This window comes from Salmo salar, chromosome 21, assembly GCF_965601325.2.
Source record: "Salmo salar chromosome 21, fSalSal1, whole genome shotgun sequence".
NCBI lineage: Eukaryota > Metazoa > Chordata > Actinopteri > Salmoniformes > Salmonidae > Salmo > Salmo salar.
In genome coordinates, this window is record NC_138311.1 from 30,140,839 (window position 1) to 30,158,600 (window position 17,762).

The window sequence follows — 17,762 nt, forward strand, 5'->3', positions numbered from 1 at the left end:
AAACATTAGATTGATTGATTTACCCTGCTGGATCACGGTGACGATGGTGACACCAGAGTTGTTGGTCGCCAGGCGATACCAGGCGTTGCGGGGGTTGAGCAGCCACTCCTCCACGTGACAGTAGTAGCGCCCTGTGTCAGCAGGCCGTGCTCCCTGGATGGTCAGGCTGTAGAGGTCAGAGGTTGTCCTCTCAAACTGCAGACGTGAGTTAGGCCCCGCCTCCTCGGTGGGGCTACAGTTCCCGTTCCCAAACACGGCATCGTGTCCAATGGAGAACACACACAACTGGTCTTCCTCTTCCTCATCTTCCTCCTCGAGGCGCTCCACGTACCAGGACACGGAGAAGCGGGAGTCTCGGGAGGACTGGGAAGGGATGCTGCAGCCCAACCGGATGGAACCAGACTGGGACACAGTGATGTTAGACTCCGACTCCTCCACCTGCAACCGCACCTCTGCAGAGAGAGGGAGGAAGGGGGGGGGGGGGGGGGGGGAGTGAGGGAGGGAGGAAAAAAAGGGTGAAGGAAGGGAGTGAGGGAGGAAGAGAGAGAGAGGGGGGGAATAGAAGAAAATTCCAATTGAAGCTCATTTCTTGGGCAGAATAATTGTCATGCCTTGAAACAGAAAACTGTGCTTCAAATCATTATATACTTCAAAAGCTCAACACACAATCATAAACTCAAGTCGATAGCAAAATCTCTCATTGTCAGTTTTACGTGCCCAACTACCCTTAAATGCCAAAACCCCAAATCCTAAAAAAATTGTCTAATAGGGTAACTAGCCCCACCAGCTGTCCATGGCCTTTCCAGTCTGCTGTTCTGCTCCAGGCCCAGGCCTCCCTCCCTCTTCGAGGCTACTAGCCCAGGGGGAGAGTGTCTGTGTGGGATGGCTACACTCCTACAGGGCCTGTACACTGACCCAGTTAGAACAAGTAAAAAGAACTGAACTTGAAAAGACTCTGCTAGATCAGGCTGTCTGTAATGTTTCTTCTTGTTAAAAAGGAGAGAGCAGAGGGAAAGAAGACAGACAAGGGGAGAACTGGCATCTCATTTTTCCTCTGAACCATTTCTGTTTGACTTCCTGGGTGACTGCATTCTTTAGCACCTTAATGAGACCCTCCCAACAGCCACCTGGGAAATCAGGCCTGTAAATTTGCAGCCCATCATTATATATTTATATAGCCGTACATGTATAACTATATGGAATGAGCACTCCCTGATATGGTGTTTGATAATAACCCAATCCCCTGGTGAGCCTTGGGATCCTGAAGGAAACAGAGGTGAGACACAAACAAAGTGATCCCCTGATATGCATGCACACACAATCATGAATACACACATGCACAAGGGCGTGCACTTGAAGGAAACAGATATGTTTCTGCAATGTGTTTTTCAGCATTCTTGTATGTGGGGAAGAAGTGTCCACTTTCCTGCTAAAATAACATATGAGTGCTGTTGCTCCCTGACCAGCTCCAGGCCTTCTGTCTGATGTTGCAGTTGGGCAGATGCCACGGACACCCGCACATTTCACCCTGCATTTACAATGCCCTACTCACAGGACCCCTGGCACAACAGATTGCTTTCAGAGATGTTAGGGGAGGGTGTAGCCATGTTTGTCTATAAACAGTCACCTTCCTTTGGGGGTCAGAGAGAGGAGGGTAATAGCGGGGTAGCTGGGTGGAGGGGAGGTGATTGGGCAGGCGATATGGCCTAAAAATCATATCTCGATTTTTCTAACTTATGGGCGAATCACGATATACATATCCATTTTTTTCTTCTCTAAATCAGCTTAGTTGTACAATTAAAGGTCAAATACACTGCATTTCAAACAGTCAGCAATAATGTAATGAATTTAGGGCGTGTGAAATAAATATAATCCTTCCACAACCATAAAACCCACTAATAATGTACTTAATTTGATCAAAATATACTGAACAAAAATATAAAAAGCAACATTCAACAATTTAAAAGATTTTACTTCGTTACAGTTCATATAAGCAAATCAGTCAATTGAAATAAATTCATTAGGCCCTAATCTATGGATTTCACATGACTAGGAATACAGATATAGATCTGTTGGTCACAGATACCTTACCAAAAAAAAAAAGTAGGGATGTGGATCAGACAACCAGTCAGTATCTGGTGTGACCACCATTTACCTCATGCAGCACGACATCTCCTTCGCATAGAGTTGATCAGGCTGTTGATTGGCCTGTGGAATGTTGTCCTACTCCTCTTCAATGGCTGTGTGAAGTTGCTGGATATTGGTGGGAACTGGAACACGCTGTAGTACACGTCAATCCAGAGCATCTCAAATATGCTCAATGGGTGACATGTCTGAGTATGCAGGCCACGGAAGAACTGGGACATATTTTATTTAACCTTTATTTAACTAGGCATATCAGTTAAAGAACAAATTCTTATTTTACAATGACGGCCTAACCCGGCCAAACCCTCCCCGAACCTGGACGACGCTGGGCCAATTGTGCGGCGCCCTATGGGACTCCCGATCACGTCCGGTTGTGATACAGCCCGGGATCGAACCAGGGTCTGTAGTGACGCCTCTAGCACTGAGATGCAGTGCCTTAGACCCTGAAACATGAGTTGAATAGCACGACTATGGGCCTAAGGATCTCGTCACGGTATCTCTGTGTATTCAAACTGACATCAATAAAATGCAATTGTGTTTGTTGTCAGTAGCTTATACCTTCCCATACCATTACCTCACTGCCACCATGGGGCACTCTGTTCACAACATTGACCTCAGCAAACCGCTCGCCCACACGGCGCCATACACGTGGTCTGCGATTGTGAGGCCGGTTGAACGTACTGCCAAATTCTCTAAAACGACATTGGAGGTGGCTTATGGTAGAGAAATGCACATTAAATTCTCTGACAACAGCTTTGGTGGACATTCCTGCAGTCAGCATGCCAATTGCATGCTCCCTCAACTTGAGTCATCTGTGGACATCAGTGACAAAACTGCATTTTAGAGTGGCCTTTAATTGTCCCCAGCACACGGTGCACCTGTGTGATTGATATGCCACACTGGTCAGGTGGATGGATTATCTTGGCAAAGGAGAAATGCTCACTAACAGGGGTGTAAACAAATCTGTGCACAAAACCTTTGAGAAATAAGCTTTTTGTGCACATGGAACATTTCTGGGATGTTTTATTTCAGCTCGTGAAACATGGGACCAACACCTTGTTGCGTTTATTTTTGTTCCGTGTAGTTTAACCTGCTTTTTGCAATCACTGATCTGGCTTTTAAATATGTCAATACAAATGGCTTTAAAATAAAATTATAACCAGAAACATGCATAATGCACATTCACTAATAATGACCATCTTCTTGTTACAGGCATTAGAAAAATTAACACAGGTCTCATAAACAATCTCTCAAGCACAAGCCCACATGCTAGTGAGTAGCCAGCTAATCTTTATATTTCAAGTTAAGCCAACAAGGCAGAACAGTTGAATTGTTATGAACACACCCTTCTGTCCGTCTCCGATTGCCAGCCTGTCCACTTTGTTCAGGTGTTGAAATCAAGTGGCCTACCTTATTTTTCAGAATGAGAACAAATTGCCAATTCATGATCTAATTGTGTTTTATGCTTATTGCGCATTTATAAAACACAGACTAGACAGCTAGTATAACAGTCTTTGGATAAATGCTGCTAGCGGTATGTGTTACCGCCAATGCGGGTGCACGACAAACTGAGCCTTCATTCTCCAGAATCAATGTCCATTGATACTTCTGTTTTAGTAACATCTGCTCTGCGAGCAATTTCAGGAGTTGAGACATAAAAATGGTATCATTAGAAAGGTTAACTTCTCTATTACAGTAAAATAATGTCTCTGTTTCAGTGTCCATATGACTGTTTCTGTTGGACCAAACCGCTTGTCAGAAAGGAAGAAGTGATCTTGGGGTGTGTGTGTGTGTAAACGGAGAGGAAGAGGCGAAGCGAGAGGTTTCACTTTCGCCAAAATCGGTCCAAATTAAGGCCAATACGTTTCTGCCTTCACGCATTTGGGACACCTCCCATTGTTAGAGTGGAGATATGAGCATCTCGTCATTATATGCTGAGATGGTGTAAATGGGAAGGTGCACACAGCACAGAAGGAGCGAAGGAGACGAGACCAAAAAGACAACAAGCAGACATAAACGCTCATAAAAACGGAAAACAACTTGACTCTTGCAGTACAGACATTTGGAATATCATGCAAAAACATACATTGAAATGAATCAGCTCTATCTCCCAGCCCTAGGAGGGGGGCTTGGAAGTCTGTATAGTACATGGTAGGGTTGGGGCCATTGGGTTTGAGGGGATTAAGGTAGCAGTTCGGTGGGTAGGGTGGCATGGGGCTGAGGTGAGGTTGTGTGTAGTTGGTGTCGGTGGGGGCACAGCATTGACTTATTATGGGCAGGTGGGTTATGCCCCTCAGCTCTGCCAGGCTCTGCCCATTTGGCACCAGGGCAACACCCACCACGTCCACCTGAGCTCTGCCTGGGGCAGGTGGATGGTGATGAGGTCATCAGAGCGAGACGACCTTGAGGGCAGGGGGAGAGGGCACAACTGGTCACTGCCAGAAGATAAATGAACCACATGGGTTGAGAACAGCAGCTGCTAACCACTACAGAGAGAGACACTGGGCTTTTGCTGTTTCTCTTAGGAAGATTTCTGTGTGTAAAGGCTGAGTTTGGAGTCCCGTGCCAGTTTGTACCAGTATACCTCCTCTCTGTTTTCACTTGGTTGTCGTACCAGGACCTGTGTGAAGCTCGAGGAGTCATGTGCCAGTCTGTACCAGGCTTCATCCCATTCATCTCTATATCCCTCCCATCATCCCTCCCCTTGTTCCCTCCTCTCCGTCCTCACCTGGTTGTCTGACTAGGACCTGTGTGAATCCTGAGGAGTCCCGTGCCAGTCTGTACCAGGCTCCGTCTGGGTCTGTGAGCCACTCCTCCACCAGGCAGTAGTACGTCCCAGAGTCGCTGCTCTCCGCCCTGTTCAATGTCAGCGCGTAGAGCCGTGGCGACAGCCTCTCAGCTTGCACTCGTCGCCTCAACCTCTCCTCGTCCGCATACGCGCCATATTCAAACGCACCCGAGCGCTCGATCCTCAGCAGTAGTTCATCGGCCTCGGCACCCTCCGCACGGCGCACATACCAGAGCACGGCATGCTGGGAGTCTTGGCTGGTCTGGGACGCCACGGAGCAGTTGACGCGCACACGACTGTCCTCCAGGTAGACCAGGGATTGGTTGGTCTTCTGCACCCGCAGCTTACTCACTGTGGAGGAGAGGGAGAGAGACAGGGGGGAGAGGAATGGAGGGGGGAAGTAGTGAGAGAGGGGAAGAGAGGGAGGGTAGGAAGGTAGTGGGGGGAGGAAGAGGAGAGAGAGGGGGGAAGAGAGGGAGGGTAGGAAGGTAGTGGGGGGAGGAGGAGGAGAGAGGGGAAGAGAGGGAGGGTAGGAAGGTAGTGGGGGGGAGGAAGAGGAGAGAGAGAGGGGAAGAGAGGGAGGGTAGGAAGGTAGTGGGGGGAGGAAGAGGAGAGAGAGGAAACAGTTATTTCAGTGTTTATAGAAACAGGTGAATGGTGGTGACAGGTCCACAATGTCATTTCTGTTTGTGACAGACTTGTTGAGGCGGTCTTCATTTCCTGCCGAAAAAGAGAGGATATTAGTGTGTGGGTGGAGGAGAGGCAGGGAGAGATGGAAGGGAAGGCTGTCAGTGTACGACAGAGAGGGATGAAAAGAGAGGCCTCGGGGCCTCCCGAGTGGCGCAGCAGTCTAAGGCACTGCATTGCAAAGCTTGAGGCGTCACTACAGACCTGGGTTCGATTGCGCACAATTGGCCCAGTGTTGTCTGGGTTAGCGGACGGTTTGGCCCGGGGGGGGGGGGGGGGGGGCTTAACTTGGCTCATCCTACTCTAGCGACTCCTTGTAGCAGGCCGGGCGCCTGCAGGCTGACTTCGGTCATCAGTTGAACGGTGTTTCCTCCGAGACATTGTTGCGGCTGGCTTCCGGGTTAAGCGGGCGGGTGTTAAGAAGCGTGGCTTGGTGGGTCATGTTTCAGAGGGCTCATGACTCGACCTTCGCCTCCCGAGCCCGTTGGGGAGTTGCAGCGATGAGACAAGAATGCAATTGAATATCACAAAATTGGGGAGAAAAAGGGTGTAAATTACAAAAAAAAAAAAAGATAGGCCTTTAATAAGTTGGGTGGGTGAGAGGAAAATATTTAGGAGGGAAAGATGAAGGGAATAGGGGTATGCAAGACTCAGTTTAAAAGCGAGAGGGGCAAAGAAAGAGAGGGAGAGATTAAGGAATCTGAGCTGTGGGAGAGAAAAAGAGAAAAAGATGGAGAAATGAGGAGGAGGAGGCGTAAGAGGCCTGTGGGAGTTAGAGGGAGGAAGAGAGGGAGATATGGAGGGAGGCACTGCTAGAATATGATGTCAGGGAGGTAGTGTTAGGATGGGGCTCAGGGCGCTGTGACTGAATTGGTTAAAGGGACATCAAGTGTGAGATTGGATTAGCTACAGGTACATCAAGTGTGACCGACCGGCGCCTCAGTTGGAGGCTTAAAGGAGAGAAAACACAGTGCGTGTACACACAAACACACACACACCCTGATCAACTAAAACATTAACTAGGTCACACATGAAAAGGTACATTATAATCAATGTAAAAGAGAACAGATTTAATTCACCATTCTCATTTGAACACTAGGGCATGAAATAGGACAAATACACACACACACACACACACACACACACACACACACACCCTCCCATTTGCCTGTGCTGAGCTTTGATAGGAATGACTGCCTGGAGTCACAACCATCTGCCTAGAGAATTTCACCCTTACTCACAGATTGGTGAATGTGCTTGGATGGTCAGAGCGTGTGTGTGTGAGAGAGAGAGAGCTAGCATTTGGCCGTGCTCTAAGATGCATTTTCACAGCCCTCTTTCCTCTCCACAATGGCCTCTTGAGTGAGTTCCGAAATGAGTCATCTTCGGCTGGCTACACACTGGAGAGAGACCCGCTCTGAACACTCCCAACCCCAACAACCACTCCAGCCGGAATTACAGACGAACCCTCCAGAATCCAGGAGAGAATTACCTCGGTATCACCTGGAGCGGAGCCGTGCTGGATTGGATTGGCACAGGACAAAGCACCTCGCTGTTTTCCCCCATTTGAAGTTAGAATCCATTTGGAAAACACAGGAGAGTGGGTGGGATATAAGCCTGTTGCCTTGGACCAGTGTTTACAAAAAGGCCTGTTCAACTTCAAAGCCTGACCAATTACCAGCCATTCAAGGCCATTATGGTGCATTATAATCCATTATAAAAGGCATTAAGTCATTATGAGCGCTGAAACAGGTCCCGTGGCTTCAGCTTCATAGGAAGAAGTACACAGTGGTGCTCAATACAAGACCAGTGAAAACCTTTTCACACTGCAGAGAGAGTGGGGGAGAGACTTCGCACCAGGACCACAAACACAAACTTGCGCACGTTCCAACCACATTTAAAATGCGTTTGTCTTCAACAGGAACTGAGGCAAAAAACAGGGCTGTGGGGATGAGGATGTAGAGTACATGGACTGGGAATAGGACGTGCATGCTGTACACAGAGTACAAAACATTAGGAACACCTTCCTAATATTGAGTTGCACCCCTCCCTTTTGCCCTCAGAACAGCCTGAATTTGTCGGGGCATGGGCTCTACAATGTGACGAAAGCGTTCCACAGGGAAGCTGGCCCATGTTGACTCCAATGCTTCCCATAGTTGTGTCAAGTTGGCTGGATGTCCTTTGGTTGGTGGACCATTCTTGAAACATATGGGAAACTGTTGAGCAAACCCAGCAGCGTTGCAGTTCTTGACACACTCAAACAGGTGCGCCTGGCACCTACCACCATACCCCTTTCAAAGGCACTGAAAACATGTCTTCCCCATTCACCCTCTGAATGGCACACATACACAATCCATGTTTCAAGGCTTAAAAATCATTCTTTAACCTGTCTCCTCCCCTTCATCTACACTGGTTGAAGTGGATTTAACAAGTGACATCAATAAAGAATTATAGATTTTACCTGGTCAGTCTATGTCAAGGAGCCGGTGTTCCTAATGTTTTGTACACTCAGTGTATGTGCAGGGATCGACCGGGTTTTCTGTGTGTGTGTGTGTGTGTGTGTGTGTGTGTGTGTGTGTGTGTGTGTGTGTTGATGCTTTGGGAAAAGAGCATATATATGTAGAGATTTGTTCAATCACACATCTGTTACAAGGCCATACATCATGCATAGGTATTGCCAGTTCCGTTTACTGCGGGATTCTGTGTGTGTGTGTGTGTTTTAGCGAGTCTGTCAATGTCTATGTTAATTGTGTTTGCATGTTCTGCACGAGTGTGTGGGTCTGTGTTTCTTACCCAAAGTAAGACAAATCCATAATTGGAAACACTTGTCATCTATGTTCTGCATTAGCTGGTGTGTCACTCAAACCCAGGCCCTATGCCTGTGTGTGTGTGTGTGTGATGTAATGTGGATTCAAATAAAGTATTTAAAGTGTGTGTGCATGATGTAATATGTTAATTCAAATAAAGTATTTAAAGTGGGTGTGTGTGTGTGTGTGCGATGTAATATGTTGATTCAAATAAAGTATTTAAAGTGTGTGTGTGTGTGTGTGTGTGTGTGTGCGCAACAGGCTCAGATTTGTTCTACTCTCCCTCTCAGCTCTGTGTAATCTCTCACCAGTACAAGAGATAGTGAGTACTGCTGAGATCCTTTGTATGATTCTTATCTCTCCATACTCTGGTCAGTGAAAGGGGCCTATTCTGGGAATTGGGAGCTAATCAGATACTAGATGATAGATGAGAAAATGCTCATTTTATAAGTTAACTTTGAAGTAAACGCTACTGAGAGTGTGGCTTGAATACCTTAGACAGTCCCGCTGGGTCTCCCAGTGAGGGAACAGACCAAATTAAACACTGCCAAAGAGCCCTGCACTGCCATAGCCAGGCATGATTAAATGACCAGTTTATTAACATTCAGCCCCTCACTCTCCTAAAACAGAGTGAGTGTTTTCTCTTTGTTGGAAAATGAAACAAGATTCTGTGTGTGTGTGTGTGTGTGTGTGTGTGTGTGTGTGTGGCGGTTGGAGTTTGTTAGCAGTGTGCAGAGCACGTGGCATCGTTAGGAGCACACACTTTTACGCTCTCTAAGAAGCTAATCGAAACCACCCCCTTTCTCTTTCTTCCCTGAGTGTGTCCAATTTATCATCAGAAGGTGTTAATGGCAGAGTGTGCTGCCGAGCCCAGATAAAGCCCCTTATTTATCAGTGGCGTAAAGCACACAATGGCCACAAACACAGCCCCATTCACATCCAGAACGCAGGCCGGAATACAAACTTTATGCCCAACACATGCACACGTTCCGTCTTCACTCTCCTCATAGCTATATGCCACAACTCTGCGAAGCGGTTCTTTATTTACCGAACCAAGTGCGGGAACAGATTAAAACATATTTTGGGAAGTATTTTACGGTCCAGGAGGTAGGAAGGAAAAGTGCACTGTTAAGGCTGTGCTCTGTAGTATCTTTCCAACCTCTTACCATCACTCTCTACCAGTCTAATCAGAACACCGCCCGTCTGTCTGAACTCAATGAAACGCTATCAACTACAGTCCACAGGCCGTTGCAAAACAGCCCGACCATAGGGATGTACAGTATTCAATAGTATGTAGAACAAAGAAACCTTCTAGAAATAATCCAGACAGCCAGTCTCATCACCTGCCAGGACATGAATATTCAGCAGGCTCACCTACAGGCTCATGTATATTCATGAGGCTCCAATGAAGAACTCCGACAGGAAGGTGTTGTGGTTCTCTGGTTCATATTTTGGTGCTTTATGATCATTCATCTGAAAGGCTTGACATCAGGGACATTGGATGCATCACAAATGGCACCAAATTACCTACATGGTGCACTACTTTTCACCAGAACCCTATGTGCCCTGGTCAAAATACTGGACTATTATATAGGGAATTGGGTGCAATTTGGGCCAGAGAAAATGTGATTAGACCCCACTCAGCCTAATGGCCTGCTATTGTCTCTCCACCTACACAGGCCTTTTGGTGAAATATGTTTCAGTATTTCAGGCATAAAAGTCCTCAGAGGTGTCTTTGAGGCAGTGGGCAAGAAATAAGTCAGAGAGAAAGAGGGAGAGGACATGGGGGATTAGAGGATGAATGGAGAAGGTAGATGAATTAAATAAAGAGAGCAGATCAGGAGGAGCAGCAAAGAGATGAGGCAAGAGGGATCATGGGAGATGTGGGGAAGCTAAAAGAAAAGAGGGAGAGAGTTCTCCTGGGAGGATTTGGGACCAGAGGGGGGTCTCTTGGGTTTCAACTCAGGGAGGCTTAACGTCTTAAACCCGGCCTGCTCCGCCGTTAGCATTAGCCTAGCAACAGGCTGAGCCCAGAACGGATGTACAACACCAAGGGCTTAGACACACTCTCATCCCCGAGGACGGCTCAGTCCAGCTGGGTCACTCCTCCCTGCTGCTCCCCCAGCCCGGAGCCCTGCCTCTGGGGAGAGGTCGGAGCGGGTTCCCTTTGGGGAGGGATGAGGGATGGGCCTCTACTCTGGCTGAGGAGCCGCTGTTCCTCTCTTCTTCTGCTATAATGGGGAGCCTAATTTCTATGCTAATGATGCCGATGCATCTCTGATCCTTTTGTGTCAAAAGGAGATTACCCCCCCAATCTCACACTCCCGCCGCAATGTCATTAAGATTGAGGTAATTATGGGGATCTGCACACGCCCAGCTGCCTTTCTCCTCTGTCTCCTGCTTGCTGTCTCAGAGACTGATCACTGGACTCTGCCTGGCCTAACTGGAAAGGGGGAGGTGAGGGAGGAAGAGAGGGAAGGAGAGGGAGAGAGAAGGCGAGCAGAGAGGGAGAGAGGCTAGGGGGTCAGGGCAGGGGAACTCTAGGTACTGATTAATGACCCCCCCCCCAGAAGCAGGCAGGGAAATGGGATAGAATAAAGCGATGTGTGGGTGGGTCCGTGCGTGCGTGTGTGTGTGGGTCTGTGCGATGTGTGTGTGGGTCTGTGCGATGTGTGGGTGGGTCCGTGCGATGTGTGGGTGGGTGGGTGGGTCCGTGCGATGTGTGGGTGGGTGGGTCCGTGCGATGTGTGGGTGGGTGGGTCCGTGCGATGGGTGGGTGGGTCCGTGCGATGGGTGGGTGGGTCCGTGCGATGGGTGGGTGGGTCCGTGCGATGGGTGGGTGGGTCCGTGCGTGGGTGGGTCCGTGCGTGGGTGGGTGGGTCCATGCGTGGGTGGGTGGGTCCATGCGTGTGTGGGTCTGTGTGTGGGTCTGTGCGTGGGTCTGTGCGTGTGTGGGTCAATGTGTAGGTCCATGTGTGTGTGTGTGAGGGGAAAGTGGGTCTCTGCCAGTAAACATAAAACACTTTATGTCCATTAAACCAGTGCTGGAATGTGGTCATAGATATTGTTGAGGGAAGCCAGTGCTGACTGCAGAACAGTCTCTGGCCTGGAGATGAATGAGACAGAGAGAGAGAGGACACAATAGACTGTGTGGAGTGTAGTGTATTAGGGGGGGGAGTATGTGTGTGTCCCCCGAGCAGCAGGTGTGTGCAGTGGGCTGGCTGTGCAGTCTGCGAGGAAGACGGAGAGATGAGCTGACCTTGAGCGTCTGAATCTGACATGATTCATCAAAAGCCTTTTATGAAATTATTTTCTCACACAATGGCTCTTAATTTCATCACCTACTGTGTGTGTGTGTGTGTGTGTGTGTGTGTGTGTGTGTGTGTGTGTGTGTGTGTGTGTGTGTGTGTGTGTGTGTGTGTGTGGGGGGGGGGGGATAGGAAGGGGGGCTTGGAGTGCAGATATCCAATCCGACAGTAGAAGACACACCAGTGCCTGGGGGGTTAGATCAAAACTGTACACAGCACAGCTCAAACATGATAAGACGTCATATCCCAGTCACAACAATAACAACCCCTTCAGCCATGTCACACCACCGCTGTAAAAACACCACAGCAACATCTGGAGAGACATGAGAGGAGAGAAAATGAACAGAGGACGAATAGGAAGACAAGATGGGTGCAGGAGAGAGAGGGAGAGCGAGAGACAGAGAGAGCGAGAGACAGAGAGAGCGAGAGACAGAGAGACAGAAAGCAAGAGAGCGAGAGAATCTGTCACTGTGGGCAGTAGAAGAAGAGGAAAGAGTAAAGAGAAGGAAAGGGAGAGAAAGACAGAGGTAGAGAAGACAAGATAAAAAGGAGGAAGGCTATGTCAGGGTGGTTGTGAAACTCTGAGCCCCGTGGCGTGTGACTGGAGAGTTGGGTGGACGACTCCTCCCTAATGAAGACGGACAGCTGCAATCCATCCACAGATAAGCGGGAACCTCCCGTCACCACGGTGACGGTAACGCTATCAATAACAAGGTTGGGGGAGGAGGAGAAGGGCTGTGCTGGGTGGTATGAAGAGAGCGTGGGCACAGAGAGAGCTGTTACTGCCATTAACACTGAAGACACTTCACTAGCACTCGGCACCAAGACACCACCAGGAGGGGGCGGCGAATAGTAAAGGGGTGGGGAAAGGAGGGCAGAGAGAGGAGAGAGACAGCGAAAGAGGGGGAGAGAGAGAAAGAGGGGAGAGAGAGAGACAGAAAGAGGGGAGAGAGAGAGAGAGAGAGAAAGAGGGGAGAGAGAGAGAGACAGAAAGAGGGGAGAGAGAGAGAGAGAGACAGAAAGAGGGGAGAGAGAGAGAGACAGAAAGAGGGGAGAGAGAGAGAGAGAGAGAAAGAGGGGAGGGAGAGAGAGAGAGAGAAAGAGGGGAGGGAGAGAGAGAGAGAGAGAAAGAGGGGAGGGAGAGAGAGAGAGAGAGAAAGAGGGGAGGGAGAGAGAGAGAGAGAGAAAGAGGGGGGAGAGAGAGAGAGAGAAAGAGGGGAGAGAGAGAGAGAGAGACAGAAAGACGGGAGAGAAAAATACAAAGAGGGGAGAGCGAGAAAGAGGGGGGAGAGTAGAAGATAGAAATAGCAGGGGGACACCCTTTACTGACACAGGTATGATGGACATGTCATCATATGTATACTGTATCAGCTACAAAGACCAGCTCTTCAAACCATACTGTATGTCTGCTTCCCTATAGAGTGCCCTACTTTTGACTATAGTTTGAGCAGGGCTCTGGTCAAAAGCAGTGCACTATATAGGGAATAGGGTGCCATTAATAATCAGCATACTGTTCTTGTAGTCTAGCGGTTAAGAGCGGTGGGCCAGTAACCGGTCGCTGGTTCGAATCCCAGAGCCGAGTAGGTGAAACATTTGTCGAAGTGTCCTTGAGCAAGGCACTTAACCCTAATTGCTCCTGTAAGTTGCTCTGGATAAGTGTCTGCTAAATGACGAAAATGTACAGCATGTAGGCTAGAGTGTAGGTGTGGACCCCCCAGATGGCTCTCTCGACAGGAAGTAGGACACCATCATCTCCCTTTTTATTCCAGCACAGCCTACAACCAGGGAACGTTAATATCACATTCCTCAAACTATGTGGGCACACACACACACACAAGAAAATGTATTAAATTCCCCAAACCATCATTAATCTGAGCTCCGGCTTCATTACGGAGAATCAGCATAATGGTTTGTGTGTGTGTGTGTGTGTGTGTGTGTGTGTGTGTGTGTGGTGCGGGAGAGTTATGAGGAGCTGGTATTAGATTGTGTAGAGATGAGACTGAAGCTTCCCTGGTGATGTGCAGGACTGAACATGTGTCTGCTCTTATTATGTTTTACAGAGAGACAAAGAGAAAACGCAAATCAGGAGGAGTATAGTATTCCTCCTTCCATTTGTGCGCTGTGAGCCGTGTGTCAGACTACATAGAAGCATGTTCCAATAGAAAATAATTACACTCATGCACAGGGACAGAATCCAGGAGTTTGTGTGTGTCTGGTAGCCTCTAATCTAGGGGTTCATTTCAGTCAATGTGTTCAAGGCATCAGAGTTCCCATAGAGAGGACATAGGAGAACAGACGCTCTGCCTCCTTCTGCAGCAGAAAAGATCTTTATGTTCCTGGAGAAGAAGACCAGAACCCACCTACCAGAGGGGCTGAGGTTGGGGCTCTGTAGGACTGTAGGGTTGGGGCTCTGTAGGACTGTAGGGCTGGGGACTCTGTAGGGAGCTGGGGACTCTGTAGGGAGCTGGGGACTCTGTAGGGAGCTGGGGACTCTGTAGGGAGCTGGGGACTCTGTAGGGAGCTGGGGACTCTGTAGGGAGCTGGGGACTCTGTAGGGAGCTGGGACTCTGTAGGGAGCTGGGACTCTGTAGGGAGCTGGAGCTGGAGCTCTGTAAGGAGCTGGGGCTCTGTAGGGAGCTGGGGCTCTGTAGGACTGTAGGGAGCTGGGGCTCTGTGGGGCTGGGGCTCTGTGGGGCTGGGGCTCTGTGGGGCTGGGGCTCTGTGGGGCTGGGGCTCTGTGGGGCTGGGGCTCTGTGGGGCTGGGGCTCTGTGGGGCTGGGGCTCAGTAGGGAGCTGGGGCTCTGTAGGGAGCTGGGGCTCTGTAGGGAGCTGGGGCTGGGGCTCTGTAGGGAGCTGGGGCTGGGGCTCTGTAGGGAGCTGGGGCTCTGTAGGGAGCTGGGGCTCTGTAGGGAGCTGGGGCTCTGTAGGGAGCTGGGGCTGGGGCTCTGTAGGGAGCTGGGGCTGGGGCTCTGTAGGGAGCTGGGGCTGGGGCTCTGTAGGGTTGTAGGGAGCTGGGGATCTGTAGGGAGCTGGGGCTCTGTAGGGTTGTAGGGAGCTGGGGCTCTGTAGGGAGCTGGGGCTCTGTAGGGAGCTGGGGCTCTGTAGGGAGCTGGGGCTCTGTAGGGAGCTGGGGCTCTGTAGGAAGCTGGGGCTCTGTAGGAAGCTGGGGCTCTGTAGGAAGCTGGGGCTCTGTAGGAAGCTGGGGCTCTGTAGGAAGCTGGGGCTCTGTAGGGAGCTGGAGCTCTGTAGGGAGCTGGAGCTGGGGCTCTGTAGGGAGCTGGAGCTGGGGCTCTGTAGGGAGCTGGAGCTCTGTAGGGAGCTGGAGTTGGGGCTCTGTAGGGAGCTGGGGCTGGGGCTCTGTAGGGAGCTGGGGCTCTGTAGGGAGCTGGGGCTCTGTAGGGAGCTGGGGCTGGGGCTCTGTAGGGAGCTGGGGCTGGGGCTCTGTAGGGAGCTGGGGCTGGGGCTCTGTAGGGAGCTGGGGCTGGGGCTCTGTAGGGAGCTGGGGCTGGGGCTCTGTAGGGTTGTAGGGAGCTGGGGATCTGTAGGGAGCTGGGGCTCTGTAGGGTTGTAGGGAGCTGGGGCTCTGTAGGGAGCTGGGGCTCTGTAGGGAGCTGGGGCTCTGTAGGAAGCTGGGGCTCTGTAGGAAGCTGGGGCTCTGTAGGAAGCTGGGGCTCTGTAGGAAGCTGGGGCTCTGTAGGAAGCTGGGGCTCTGTAGGAAGCTGGGGCTCTGTAGGGAGCTGGGGCTCTGTAGGGAGCTGGAGCTCTGTAGGGAGCTGGAGCTCTGTAGGGAGCTGGAGCTGGGGCTCTGTAGGGAGCTGGAGCTCTGTAGGGAGCTGGAGCTCTGTAGGGAGCTGGAGCTCTGTAGGGAGCTGGAGTTGGGGCTCTGTAGGGAGCTGGAGCTCTGTAGGGAGCTGGGGCTCTGTAGGGAGCTGGGGCTCTGTGGGGAGCTGGGGCTGGGGCTCTGTAGGGAGCTGGGGCTGGGGCTCTGTAGGGAGCTGGGGCTGGGGCTCTGTAGGGAGCTGGGGCTGGGGCTCTGTAGGGAGCTGGGGCTGGGGCTCTGTAGGGAGCTGGGGCTGGGGCTCTGTAGGGAGCTGGGGCTGGGGCTCTGTAGGGAGCTGGGGCTGGGGCTCTGTAGGGAGCTGGGGCTGGGGCTCTGTAGGGTTGTAGGGAGCTGGGGCTCTGTAGGGAGCTGGGGCTCTGTAGGGAGCTGGGGCTCTGTAGGGAGCTGGGGCTCTGTAGGGAGCTGGGGCCCTGTAGGGAGCTGGGGCCCTGTAGGGAGCTGGGGCCCTGTAGGGAGCTGGGGCCCTGTAGGGAGCTGGGGCCCTGTAGGGAGCTGGGGCTCTGTAGGGAGCTGGGGCTGGGGCTCTGTAGGGCTGTAGGGAGCTGGGGCTATCCTGAGGCTGGTGCAGGGGTTATGCTGAGTCTGGTGCTGGGTCTGATGCTGGGGCTATGCTGGTGCTGGGTCTGATGCTGGGGCTATGCTGGTGCTGGGTCTGATGCTGAGGCTATGCTGGGTCTGGGGCTATGCTGGTGCTGGGTCTGATGCTATGCTGGGTCTGGGGCTATGCTGGGCCAAGGCTAGCGCCGAGGCCTCACACGTTCCATCTCTCTAGTCCTTTCATGCACTTCACACATCATCCTCAGCCCAGCAGAGGCCCAGTGCAGTCAGAGGCACTGTCCCATCATGAGTATGCATATGAGTAGCATTATGCAGTCACTAGGCTTGGGCGATATACCGTTTCTACCGGGGTATTTCCAAACACCAACGGTATGATTTTCAACGGTATGATTTTTACTGTAAAAAAAAAGCTATAAGTCTAACTATAACAAATCTAATATGTGTAAAATAAATTATCTCCAGCTATGCATTTGGTTTACTAACTGGCTAGATGTCAAGCGTCTTGGTTACAGCAGAGACATTCAATCCCCTCCTGGATCAAGACCCCTGTTGCCTAAAATGTTTTGTGCGTCCGTCCAATAGCGCCCCTTGTGTGCACATTCGGTAATACGGCATAACACCCTATGGCACAGAAACGGTATGAAATCTTGATACCGCCCAACCATAGCAGTCAGTCTCACACACACACACACACACACACACACACACACACACACACACACACACACACACACACACACACACGGTGGTGAGGAAGCTCATACATATTGAGCAGGCTGGTGGGTCAGTGTACAGGTACCTCTGGAAGCATGATTTAAAGTCTCTCAATAATGTATTTGGTCAGATGCTGTGTGATGCTCCAGCTTTGCTCACACCTCATTACCCCCACTCTCCTGTTCCGCTCGTTTCTGCTTCTTTGAGAGAGAAAGTGGAAACGGCAAATGTCAGCCTCTCATTTAGCGAAGAGTGGTTAACATTTAAGAAAACAGCTAGGGGAAAACAGAAGAGACGGCCTACATTCTGACAGATGAATCACGGCTCTAAATGGAGCCATGTGACGCGTGTGTGTGTGTGTCAGGCCTAGTTGAGGAGGAAAACAGGATTTGACTAAAACAATAGAAAAAAAGTATGGAGGAGCCAATGGGGGAGCTGGATTAGTCCACCTCACAGCCAATCAAATACTCCTGTGAGCCCAAGCCTATACATGGGCTTATCATATAGCCACCATAACTGATCACTTCGTCATGGTAACCGATAGCTTTTCCAAGGTAACTGATCACATCGTCATGGAGACAGTGCGGAGCCAGAAGAGAGTGAAAGAGAGCTCCATTGATTTTCTAAATGTGTGTGCGCGTGTCATCGGTCCTCTTCACTATGGGTAAAGACAGTAAAGTGCACATCAGGGAAACTAAACAAGCGTGCAGGATGATAAATCGATTGCCAAATGGTTCCTGAAGGGTCTTGTGAGACTGTGTTCAGCTTGAGTGGCTAAGGTCAGAACACTGTCTGTCCCTGTACTGCTTCAGAGCACAGACCTGTGTGTGTGTGTGTGTGTGTGTGTGTGTGTGTGCGCGCACATAGTTTGAGGTCGCTGTGTGTGTGAGAGAGGGAGTGGGACAGAGAGAGAA

At 50.5% G+C, this 17,762-nt stretch overlaps 1 protein-coding gene across 2 annotated transcripts in view; it reads right to left on the reverse strand.

The window, feature by feature from the left end:
• Positions 1-17,762, reverse strand: part of LOC106582101 (immunoglobulin superfamily member 3) — an 89,885-nt gene that overhangs the window by 3,597 nt on the left and 68,526 nt on the right. For both annotated transcript variants that reach the window (XM_014164845.3, XM_014164846.3), the window contains exons 7-8: positions 4,874-5,284; positions 24-452 (exon numbers count right to left, since the gene is read on the reverse strand). In XM_014164845.3, the coding sequence (XP_014020320.1) occupies positions 24-452; positions 4,874-5,284 (840 nt within the window). The remainder of the gene's footprint in view (positions 1-23; positions 453-4,873; positions 5,285-17,762) is intronic.